Here is a 13,015-nt window from a genome sequence, read left to right as displayed (position 1 = left end):
TAGCAGTTCACATGAGTTTGACTTCAAGTGTAATTCATTTGGACCATTGGTCCCCAAGCAAGGTGTAGTTCTCCCTTTGTTGTTTACTAAATGCAAGTAGATTTGATTGGCTTACATGGTATAATTGCAGTTACAATTACACGGGTGTGCCAAGGTTTAGCTACAATTACATTGTAATTGTAATTAATTATGAATTACACAATTGCAATTGTAATTATCATTGAAGTCACTAAAATCTTAAAAGTTGTTGACATTGTTAACCCAAACCAATACTTTAAGCATAGCACATGGACCAGGGCCAGAGAACACAGTTGGAAATGAAGTGGAGATAGACTTAGGACAGAGGGAAGGAGACACTTCTTCACACAGTGAATGGTGAGGGTGTGGAATGGGCTACCCAGTCATGTTGTTGAGGCAGAATGACTCCAATATTTTCAGACACAACTTGACATAATTTAGAGAACTGTATGAGCTTAGATGGGCCCAATATCCTTCTCTCGTTCGTACATTTTCTTATGTTCTTAATGTTACTCTGGTTAATGACTATACAAATATTTGACTTGCAGGTCCCAACTCGCAACCTGTAAAAGTACTAACCCTATATGTGTTTGCAGGACCAGGTGGCTCACCTTCTTGCTATAAAGGTGAAGGCCTGCTCTCTGAACTCCACGCTTCAAGCAGAGGAGCGGAGCAGGATTGAGGCAGACCTACGAAGTGAGAGCCCCCGTGTCAAGCTGCTCTACATCACCCCAGAGATGGCAGCGTCCTATTCCTTTCAGCCCTTGCTGTCCTTGCTGCTGTCCCGTGGGCTGCTGTCCTACCTCGTTGTGGATGAGGCTCACTGTGTCTCCCAGTGGGGACACGACTTCCGGCCTGACTACCTGAAGCTGGGTTTTCTGCGGGATCGTATTCCAGGAACCCCCTGTGTGGCACTGACTGCCACGGCCACAAAGAAGGTCCAGGAGGATATTGCACACTCCTTGCACCTGCGCCAGCCTCTTGCCAACTTCAAAACACCTTGCTTCAGAGCGAACCTCTTTTACGATGTCATCTTTAGGAATCTGCTGCCCGACCCCTACTCAAACCTCAAGGAGTTCTGTCTGCAAGCACTAGGAGAAAAGAACACAGATGGGGTAACTCTTGACAGCTATTCCTCTCGCTTTCTGATTGTTTGGCCTGTTTGTTATGATGTGGTGATGATACACAGTAAGAACCTCTTCTGTGATGTGACCTTCTCATCATTTTTCCACTACACTCACTGTACACCTAAGAAAGTATTGAGACAGAAATGTAAAATGCTTTGGTCAGGTCTATTACACATGATACTTCACACAGAATTACTTTTACTCAAGAGTCTAAGGTAAACTTTAACCTGTAATAAAAACATCTGTTCAAAATTTGTAAAGATGTAATGTAAAAGTTAGAGCCATTATCTCATCTCGGAGTTAGTCAGTGTCATGACCATATAAGTTATAACAATACCTGTAAGATGTATTGGAACTTGCTGTGCTGTTTCCTATCTTTCCAGATTACTTGGGTTAACTTTCAGAATTATCCCAGAGTTTGGTGGTATTTTTACATTTTGACTGAAGTCCCGGAATTGGTGTTTTCATTCTTTAAGGTAGTAGAATGGTGCACCACGATAAGTCAGTTGATGCAGCTGTTATTACTCGGGAGTTCTCCCAAGCTAACTTTTATAGATAGTAACTTACTGAGTTGCTAGGATACTGTCTGGCTGCCATGACATGCAGCAGTGTCATATGGGATTAATTAACTCAATGGACTGTCTGTTTTAGATACATTTTATGTTTGCATTTTCAGACACAATTAAAACGTTATTTTTAAATGTTCGTAAAATTGTGTCTTGTTTAACTAATACCCCTTTCACACAGACGAGTTATGAAGGCTCAGAATCGGCACTTAGATTTTGGTCTGTGTGAACCTTGCGAGGTGGTTCAGAGATGGCACTGAAACGTCTCAACTCCTGTGTGAAATGCTAATCCAGCACTGAAGCGCTATAGTGCGTGTGGAATTCAAGTCAACATCCCACGTGACTGCATGTATACCGTTGGGTATATATGTTGGGTATTTTTGTCGTTGGTGTTACACGCTTTCATTTTTTTCAGATTCAATGACTGATCAAGAACGAGGTAGGAATTGGAGTCTAGAAGAACTTTACAGGCTTACAAGGAGGTGAATTCACAAATAGAAGGGACAGTGTGTGATGCTGTAATTTATGGGCGTGTCGTCGTTGCCATGAAAACAATCTGTTGACTGACAGGTTGGAATGTTGTACTTGCATGATCCTTTTGGCTGTGTGAAAGGGTTATAACGGTATTAAAACGGCATAAATTGCGCAGTTTCAAGCTGTGTGAAAGGGTATTTTAACTAATTTTTTTAAACGGCTATGAGATGGCTTAGTAATGGCATTTGTGTGTAAAAGGGGCTTTAGACACTTGTATTATGTCTTCTTTTAAATAACTTGATTACTTAAGAACATAAGAAAGTTTACAAACGAGAGGAGACCATTCGGCCCATCTTGCTCGTTTGGTTGTTAGTAGCTTATTGATCCCAGAATCTCATCAAGCAGCTTCTTGAAGGATCCCAGGGTGTCAGCTTCAACAACGTTACTGGGGAGTTGATTCCAGACCCTCACAATTCTCTGTGTAAAAAAGTGCCTCCTATTTTCTGTTCTGAATGCCCCTTTGTCTAATCTCCATTTGTGACCCCTGGTCCTTGTTTCTTTTTTCAGGCTGAAAAAGTCCCTTGGGTCGACACTGTCAATACCTTTTAGAATTTTGAATGCTTGAATTAGGTCGCCACGTAGTCTTCTTTGTTCAAGACTGAACAGATTCAATTCTTAGCCTGTCTGCATATGACATGCCTTTTAAGCCTGGAATAATTCTGGTCGCTCTTCTTTGCACTCTTTCTAGAGCAGCAATATCTTTTTTATAGCGAGGTGACCAGAACTGCACACAATATTCAAGATGAGGTCTTACTAGTGCATTGTACAGTTTTAACATTACTTCCCTTGATTTAAATTCAACACTTTTCACAATGTATCTGAGCATCTTGTTAGCCTTTTTTATAGCTTCCCCACATTGTCTAGATGAAGAGTCAACAAAAACTCCTAGGTATTTTTCATAGATTCCGTCTCCAATTTCAATATCTCCCATATGATATTTATAATGTACATTTTTATTTCCTGCGTGCAGTACCTTACACTTTTCTCTATTAAATGTAATTTGCCATGTGTCTGCCCAGTTCTGAATCTTGTCTAGATCATTTTGAATGACCTTTGCTGCTACAACAGTGTTTGCCACTCCTCCTACTTTTGTGTCGTCTGCAAATTTAACAAGTTTGCTTACTATACCAGAATCTAAATCATTAATGTAGATTAGGAATAGCAGAGGACCTAATACTGATCCCTGTGGTACACCGCTGGTTACCACACTCCATTCTGAGGTTTTTCCTCTAATCAGTACTTTCTGTTTTCTACATGTTAACCACTCCCTAATCCATGTACATGTGTTTCCTTGAATCCCAACTGCGTTCAGTTTGAGAATTAATCTTTTGTGCGGGACTTTGTCAAAAGCTTTCTGGAAATCTAAATAAACCATGTCATATGCTTTGCAATTATCCATTATCGATGTTGCATCCTCAAAAAAATCAAGCAAGTTAGTTAAACACGATCTCCCTTTCCTAAAACCATGTTGACTGTCTCCCAGGACCCTGTTACCATATAGGTAATTTTCCATTTTGGATCTTATTATAGTTTCCATAAGTTTGCATAGAATAGAAGTCAGGCTTACTGGTCTGTAGTTACCTGGTTCAGTTTTGTTTCCCTTTTTGTGGATCGGTATTACGTTTGCAATTTTCCAGTCTGTCAGTACAACCCCTGTGTCAAGAGACTGCTGCATGATCTTGGTTAGCGGTTTGTAAATTACTTCTTTCATTTCTTTGAGTACTACTGGGAGGATCTCATCCGGCCCAGGGGATTTGTTTATTTTAAGAGCTCCTAGTCCCTTTAACACTTCTGCCTCAGTTATGCTAAAGTTATTTAAAACTGGATAGGAACTGGATGACATGTGGGGCATGTTGTCAGTATCTTCCTTTGTAAAAACTTGTGAAAAGTAATCATTTAATATATTTGCTATTTTTTTTTCTTCATCTACGATTTTGCCATTTGTATCTCTTAAACATTTAATCTCCTCTTTGAATGTTCTCTTGCTGTTGTAATATTGGAAAAACATTTTGGAATTGGTTTTAGCTCCCTTAGCAATGTTCATTTCTATTTCTCTCTTGGCCTTTCTAACTTCCTTTTTGACTTGCATTTGCAGTTCTGTGTACTCTTTCTGCATACTTTCTTTTTGGTCCTTTTTTAATGCTCTGTAAAGTGCCTTTTTTCGCTGAATTTTTTTTTTAATTGATCTATTAAACCATTTTGGCAGTTTAGTTTTACATTTAGATTTGTCTACTTTATGGATGTAATTGTTTTGCGCCTCTAGTACTACATTTTTGAAGAACAACCATCCTTCTTCTGTGGGTGTTTTCTCTATTTTACTCCAATCTACTTCTGTTAGTCTCTGTTTCATACCTTCATAGTTTGCTTTTCTAAAATTGTAAACCTTAGCTTTAGTCATTACTTTTGGGGTTTTAAAAAACACTTCAAATGAGACCATGTTGTGGTCTGAGTTTGCCAGTGGTTCTCTGACCTCTGTTTTAGTTATTCTATCTTCGTTATTTGAAAAGACTAAATCAAGGCATGCCTTCCCTCTAGTCGGTGCCTTGACAAATTGTGTTAGGAAGCAGTCATTTGTCATTTCCACCATTTCTATTTCATCCTTCGTGCTACCCACCGGGTTTTCCCATTTTATTTGGGGGAAGTTGAAATCCCCCATTAGTATGGCTTCTCCTTTGCTACACGCATTTCTAATGTCATTGTATAACAGATTATTGTGCTCACCGTCTGAATCTGGCGGTCTATAGCATGCTCCTATTATTATGCCCTTTGAATTTTTGTCCGTTATTCTGACCCATATTGATTTGGTTTTATTTTCTTTGTCCAGGTTTAACACCTGGGCTTCAAGACTGTTTCTTATGTATAGCGCTACCCCTCCTCCTCTTCTGTCCTGCCTGTCTTTCCTATACAGTGTATACCCACAAATATTATATTCGTCCCCATCACTCTCAGACAACCAAGTTTCTGTAACACCTATCACATCATAGTTACTTGTTAGTGCAGTAGCTTCAAGTTCTAGAATTTTGTTTCTGATACTTCTAGCATTTAGATAAATACATTTAATGGTTGTCTTACCTGAGTTGTTGTTCTTGTTTTGATGCGGTCTCCCTTCTGTTTTTTTGTTGATTTCTCCCCCCTTCCTTTCTAGTTTAAATGCTTCTGAACCTGCTCGAGGATCTTTTCTCCAAGTAGACTGGTTCCCTTGTTATTTAAGTGCAGTCCATCCCGTCTATACAGATAGTCCTCGTTGTAGAATGTGGTCCAATGATCAAGATAGGTGAAGCCTTCCCGTGTGCACCACATCTTCAGCCATGCGTTTTGATTAATTATTTCCAGCTGTCCATATGGTCCTTTGCAAGGTGCCGGTAGTATACCGGAAAATACCACAGTTTTGGTTTTCTCTTTTAATTTCCTTCCTAGCTCTCTGAATTTGTTTTGCAGGGTTTTTGGTCTGTCTTTTCCAATGTTGTTTGTACCGATGTGGACGACTACTACCGGGTCGTCTCCTGTTCGTTCTAGGAGCCTGTCCACGTTCTCAGTGATGTGCTTGACCGAGGCTCCCGGAAGGCAGCACACTGTTGTAGTAAGGGGGTCCAAACTGCGAATTGAACTTGCTGTGTTTCTCAATATGGAGTCCCCAACAATCATGACCTCCCTTCTTTTTGCTGTCTGGTCACCACTGTCAATAGGGTCCTGGATGTTGTTCCTTTCATTCTCTTGTTGTTGGCTCTGCTCATCAAAATTCTGAAGTGACTCAAATCTGTTGGTTGTTTCGATTTCTGGTGGTTGTGTTTGACGAAGTTTCTTTTTTTCCCTGCTTCTGCCTACCTGAACCCAGCTGTTCTGACCTTCTATCTCCCTGGTGGCTTTCAGTCTGTTAGGGGTGATGCAGACTTCCATGAATTGTGGGTGTGCCAGTTCCTCAAGATCCTGTTGCTGTCTCACTTCTTCCAGCTCCATTTCTAGCATACTTACTAGTTTATGCAAATCCTGGATCGCGCAGCACTTTACGCACACTTGGTTTAGCTCCGCTGGGTTTTCTCGGATTTCCTACATCAAGCAGGTGTCACAGATTACTGGCTTGAAGACCATGTTGAGGTTTTTTTTTTTTTAAGTTTAGTTTCTTTTGCAGCCGTCAACCTGCTTTCAAACTGCTTCTAAACTGCTCTGTACTTTTCCACGCCTGTACTTCTCCCACTCGCTGTCGCTGGGAAGACTGCCTCATTTAACTGCCTTCTTCTTTATATCTGGTCCATTAATTATAACTTGTTTGTTCTTGTACATGTCAAATAATTTTGGACAGGTAAGATTTTCACCACAAGCCATTTAAGTATGGCTGCTGATTTTCAGAGACCCTTTTAATCATGTTGTTTGTGAGTCGTCTTGCTATTTGATTTGTGATATTGAGGTGTGAACTCAATGCAGTAACATACCTGTCCTGTGTAGGGATTCTCTGGTTGTGGGATCGTTTACTGTCGGACCAGAGACAGCTGTGGAGAGGTTGCAACTAATCTGACCCAGAGAGGGATCTTATCCAAGGCTTACCATGCAGGTATGGAGGCTGGTGCTGGCAGGGATTGCACAGTGCTTTCAGAGAGAACTCTCCTCTAAGGGTTACCATGCAGGTGTGGAGGCTGGGGCTAGCAGGGATTGCACAGTGCTTTCAGAGAGAACTCTCCTCTAAGGGTTACCATGCAGGTGTGGAGGCTGGGGCTAGCAGGGATTGCACAGTGCTTTCAAAGAGAACTCTCCTCTAAGTGTTACCATGCAGGTATGGAGGCTGGGGCTAACAGGGATTGCACAGTGCTTTCAAAGAGAACTCTCCTCTAAGGGTTACCATGCAGGTATGGAGGCTGGGGTTAACGGATTGCACAGTGCTTTCAAAGAGAACTCTCCTTTAAGGGTTACCATGAAGGTGTGGAGGCTGGACCTTGCAGGGATTGCACAGTGCTTTTAAAGAGAACTCTCTTTGCAGGCCTGAAGGCAAGTGACCGGAAGATGGTGCAGAACAAGTGGATGGAGGGAAAGGTGCCAGTCATTGTGGCCACCATCAGCTTTGGAATGGGAGTGGACAAGGCCAACGTTAGGTCAGTGAATGCTCGACACAACCCTTTCCTTGCTTTTTTAAAGCACTTGTATCCTTGCTGGGAAGTGTCTGGCTTGACCTGCCAGTATTGGTGTTTCAAGTGGTTCACTGTGCTATCCCAGGTTTCCCTGTCTTCATTTTAAGGTACCTGTACAAAGGTGCATGCTGTGTATAATAAGCTCAGGTGCTATGCAAATTGTGGAGTACATTGATTGTAGCTAACAAAAATGACACCATACATGTTGTGCACTTCACGATATAGGTCTCAAATATCCGATTTGTAAATGTTCTTATTTTCTTACACTTGGGTAACGACCATGCTTTGCACTCTTTGGTGGAGGGCTCCCACCCCTTCAATGGCTTGTTGTTAACCAATCAGCCGCTTCCCCTATTGACTGACATGCTTTCAGTCGGTAACATGCTTTCACCCAGAACACATTGCGTGATGAAATCAAAATGACTTTATACCTTGTTTAATGGCGCAAGAGTTTTTATTAGTATTTTTTAATTATTTTATTGGGTACAAGGACACGAATGCGTATGTCAGCTGAGCTTTTACAGATAAAACCTGGATAACAAACCCTGACAAGGCAGCAGGCAGCGCTAACCCCCATGCATGTAGGATTGCAGGCTGGATAAAGCCTCCCCTGACCTGGGTGTCTCGGCAGGTTTGTGGCTCATTGGAACATAGCCAAGTCAATGGCAGGGTATTACCAGGAGTCTGGGCGAGCAGGCAGAGATGGAGAGCCCTCTTGCTGCAGGCTGTATTATTCCAAGACGGATCAGAAGCAGCTCAGGTTCCTTATCACAAAGGAGATTTCCAAGAGCCAGGTAAGCTAGACACACAGATCAATGGGATGGGGACACCTGTATGGATATAAACAGTAAGGATCCTTTGCTTATCTTGTTAAAGACCATCTCATTCATTTCAGTAAATACTATAAAAATACAGTGGATATGAGATGCACTAGTACCCAATATACTGTATATATGGGTTTTTCTGTGGTGGTTTTGAATATACCCTTAAGTCATTCCGCCCACAGCGCCCAATTTGGATTCTGCCCTGAACCCCTGCAGTAAATTACTTGAAACTCCATAAGAATTCTGTGATTATGAGAAGTTTAGAATTCTGTGACCTATGAGAAGTTTAGAACTCTGTGACCTATGAGAAGTTTAGAACTCTGTGACCTATGAGAAGTTTAGAATTCTGTGACCTATGAGAAGTTTAGAACTCTGTGACCATTGAGAAGTGTAGAATTCTGTGACTATGAAAAGTTTAGCCTGCTTTATATACTGGTTAATTTTGCAATTATTGAACTCATTTTAAATTCTGTCTGTTTTTGTTTATTTTAACGTCACCTAATACCAACACATGAGTTTTAATATTAACAGGCTGCAATATGATTGGTTTACTGACACAACACTATATGGCATTCACAGGGACTGGGGAGGTAGAACAGTGGACACCACACAGTGCTACAGGGCTTAAGTGAAAAAAAAAGTAATGACACCAAGAGGCGCTAGAGAGCTGAATGAGCAAACAGATCATGGTATAATGCATTGCCTTCGTAGATATCACAGCTTTATATGACTGATCCCTTTACTTTATCATATCTGTTTTGCATCTTCAACACGAAGAATGAGAACATTTTGGCTGCTTCTACTCATCTATCAGCTGTTCTGCAAGGGGTGCTGGTGTGTCTAGGTCAGCACAGAAGTAGATTGCCGTTTAACCAATTGGGATAGTTGTAGAGATTTCCTGTAAAGAAAGTTACAAGTTCTTAACCCATTTCAAACTGATTCTAAATTATTTTTAAATGGAAATCTTATTTATTTTTATTTTTTTTAAACTGTATAGGTAGAGTACAGCGAGTGACCCTTAAATACACATCCACACAAATGGCGATTCAGACAAACAAACCCTTACTTTGACTCCAACACAACAGCTCTGCAGAGTCCTAGTGCTCATTATAGTGCTTGCATTGCACTTTTCTCCCTCGCACTCCAGGAATCAAAATGGCATTTTTCCCAATTCTGATAAAATGCTGAAATGAATAAGATAAAAAAAAATAAAATCAGGATGCTTTTCTTTTGGTTCACTAGGAGGCAGTCTAATACAACAGTCTGTCATTAGGTCATTTCCACCATCGGCGCGAGATGAACAGTTCTGCCAGCCCAGAATCCTAACTGGGGCTGTCTAGAAGTGCCAATTAAAATCCATCTGCTGCTGATTAAAATAAACAAGTCTGATTTAAAATGGCTTTTTGGAAACGTGGCATAAGAAACTCTTAGCCTAGCCTTTAGCTTGTAACAAATGACATACCACAGTACAACCTGCAGAATTTCTCTGGGGTATTTAAAACCATGCTGACATCATTAAATCAACCGACTGACCAATGAGCACATGTAAAACCAGAGAATAAGAAAGTCTTGTATGAGTGTGCTGAATGTGGTGATGAATGTAACAGTTAAAGTGTATTTACCAAAAAAATGCTGAGAATACAGTAAGAGGAACCCATCCTACAGCCCTGCTGTGCTTTTGCCTGTATGGAAGACACTGGATTGTATGTAATGAGGGATGGCAATGTGTTGCTTCGACTGTTATCCAGTCATTGATTCTGAATCTCTGGAATCCTTTAAAACCAAACTTGACAAAGTTTTGATATGTATGAGCGACTAGGAACTGGACAGTATCCCGTCAATTTGCCATGCACTTTTCATTACCAGCAATTCATCACCAACAATTAATCACCAGTGACAATTCATCACACACTTCTTATCACAAATGTTTCATCACCAACAATTAATCACCAGTGACAATTCATCACAGACAATAACTCACCGATTTAAGGCCACAATATATCATAAAAGCTGTGCTAAAAACAAATAACTATAGTAAATCATAAATAACAGATACAGTACATATTCACTTAAAATTGCATAAATAAAACACATAATGTACTAACTTCACTAGTTCATGACCACACAACTAACAAACAAACAAGCAAGCAAAAAAACAAAAATAATAAGTTTGCTTTTCAAATATTTATTTTAACACTAGAAGCGCTGAAATTTCAAACTACCTACAATCGCCGCACCGGTCATTTTCACCTGTAGTGTTTTAAACAGCTGTGATATGATAATGTACCCTCCGTGATGAATTGTACTTGGTGATGAATTGTTGGTGATAAATTGTCATAGACTCGAACTGGTTGAGCCTCACGTTGCTTTGAACTTCATCCAGAACTTTATGCAGACAACCATATGTGCATTTAAAAATTTCAAAGCTTAGAAATGGGCGCTACAGTTCCGTCAAAATGCTCCCCTGATCTGAGTTTTAATAATATGGTAAACAGTGTCCGAGGGGCTGCTTCTCTCTCAATTGAAACACTCTTTGCTCTTCATCCCTCTGTCTCCCTCTGCAGGCGAAACACGGTGATGTGAGTGATTCTGATAAGGCAACCATGGCAGGCTTTGAGGCCCTGGTGGCCTTCTGTGAGCAGGATGGGTAAGTGGCTTTCTCGAGCACCAAGTTTGGGTTTATCAATGGAACTCTTGTTTTGTTTTTTCTAATACAGCTTTTTTTCTTGTGTGGTTTCATGTGTTTTGTTTTGTTTTTGTGTGTATTCAGTAGTACAGGGTTGAACATGGTATCTTCATGTTTGGGTAACCGTTCAAAATTCGGACTTTGTATAATATTCAGTTTGCGAAATGTAATCAAACCCATTTATACAGTGATTGGAAAGGAAGTTTACCACATCAATCTATGGTGTGTTGATATGGTGACCATACTTTCTAATCACCCTGTATATAACACTGTATTAACATAAAAATGTATTCCTGAAGTAAGACTAGGTTGTGAAGGCCTTATTTTACCCCACTGAATAAACTGCAATGCGAAGAATGCCAAAGTTCAACTTTTTTCTTTTCTTGTGTGTATTTCAGGTAAAAACAATGCAAAAAGTAGACATTGCAGTTTTAAATCCCTGCCATTGTCATTTCTTCATAATAAATACTTTTTTTTATATATTATTAACAGAACAAGCAAGTGAAAAACGTGAAATTTAACTTGAATAAACACTTCAAATAAAGTCAATTTCTATCAGTTATGTAATTTCCGGCAGACGTAGTTCTTTGTCATCAGATACACGTATACCAGTGTTCGTTTGAATATTTAGGATATTTGTCCCAGCACTAATAATTGAAAAACCCCCGAGCTGGGGAGCAAATTATAGGTGTAGGTGGGGGCAACTAAACACAACACAAAAGTAAAAGCCTTGCTGTTCAGTTGCTCCTCTTGCGTGGTTCCTTGGAGCAGCAGCAGCACTGTACACTACAGTGTACACTACAACAAAGTCCCATACATGCAGCGATGTCCACCAGCCCCCCTCAGCGCCCAGGGCTCTTTGCTCATTTGTGTCTTAAGATACATTTCAGGCAGCAATTGTTTGAATATTTGAATATTCATCCCAGCATTAATGAAAACGATGAGAGATAAGGGATTCAATAACCCTTATTACATTTAAAAAGGATGCTATTGGTATAGACATTATAAGAGAAATTGCAAGGTAAACATTCATGATTTTTTTTCTTCAAAACTTAGCAGCTATGCAAAAATTTTAATTTCAACCAGAAGGCATTTAGTTATTTAAAAAATAAATACATAAAAATTAAAGGTGGCACATGATATCTCTTTGGGGAGGGGGGAAAAAGATAAAATAAGATTTACAGGTCCTTGTAAGTAAGCTAGAAATGTTATGACATGTAAAGTAAGGTAACACAATATAACATGTAGAACTCTGCAATTTATGTGTATAGAACAATGTGCATGACTGTTTTTTACTTTTGGGTACTCTACTAAACATATATTTTTTAATAGTATTAAGCAAAATTACTTTGATTTTAGCTCTGTTCTTAGGCTAACATAAGGATCAGAATTTCAGAAGCGACTCTACTGTAGGAGTCTTGCAAAAAACCCAGCTGGTTTTGATTGCTCAAATAAAATATATCCATGCAGTCAGAAAACGAAAATGTCAAAGTGTGCTTCTAATAACTGCTTACTTATATTTGGAAGCAGGCTTGATCTCAATAAATAATTTCTTATTTGATGGGTATTCAAGATAAACCGGTACGTTTAAAGAGCACAGTATACTTTGATATGTAATATATTGTTTAGATTAGTATAGTGAGCAACAAAAAAACAACAAATCCTTATCCGAAACTCAAGTTAACCTTGAGCTGGTGGGACCTTAATGAAGGATTCCTCAGTTAAGGAAGTTAGCCGGGCCTTGTTGTGTTTCTCTTTTCAAGTAAACACTGGTTTCCTGGCCTCATTTTCAAGTCAGCAGTTTACTTGCCTGTAGAGCCTGTGGTGGTGTCTGCTCGGGGCCTTTGATAAAGTTCTGTAGTTCAGTCTCTGGATGGCTGTCTGGTTCTGTGTGCAGTCTGTCCTGAGAGTTTCTCAGTGCTGCGTGCTGTAATCTTTACTGACAATATTCTGTATGCAGTCTCTCCTGACAGTTTCTCAGTGCTGTGTGCTGTAATCTTTATTGACAATATTGGCCTAGACATTTATTGGCAACATTTGCACACAAAAATAAACTACTACCATTACAAGTATTGTTGATATGCTGAGAATGCAGCATAAAATTTTAAAAAAATAATAATTTATTAAACTTACTTGGGAG

The 13,015-nt window shown here is 39.8% G+C and overlaps 1 protein-coding gene across 1 annotated transcript in view; it reads left to right on the top strand.

Moving 5' to 3' along the window:
• Positions 1 to 13,015, top strand: part of LOC121295919 (ATP-dependent DNA helicase Q5-like) — a 42,960-nt gene that overhangs the window by 2,271 nt on the left and 27,674 nt on the right. Inside the window, exons 3-7 of the mRNA XM_041221047.1 lie at positions 615 to 1,133; positions 6,689 to 6,794; positions 7,218 to 7,329; positions 7,997 to 8,159; positions 10,754 to 10,836. Of these exons, the coding sequence (XP_041076981.1) occupies positions 615 to 1,133; positions 6,689 to 6,794; positions 7,218 to 7,329; positions 7,997 to 8,159; positions 10,754 to 10,836 (983 nt within the window). The remainder of the gene's footprint in view (positions 1 to 614; positions 1,134 to 6,688; positions 6,795 to 7,217; positions 7,330 to 7,996; positions 8,160 to 10,753; positions 10,837 to 13,015) is intronic.

The sequence above is a fragment of the Polyodon spathula genome, chromosome 20 (genome assembly GCF_017654505.1).
Source record: "Polyodon spathula isolate WHYD16114869_AA chromosome 20, ASM1765450v1, whole genome shotgun sequence".
NCBI lineage: Eukaryota > Metazoa > Chordata > Actinopteri > Acipenseriformes > Polyodontidae > Polyodon > Polyodon spathula.
This window is presented reverse-complemented; position numbering and strand designations above follow the sequence as displayed.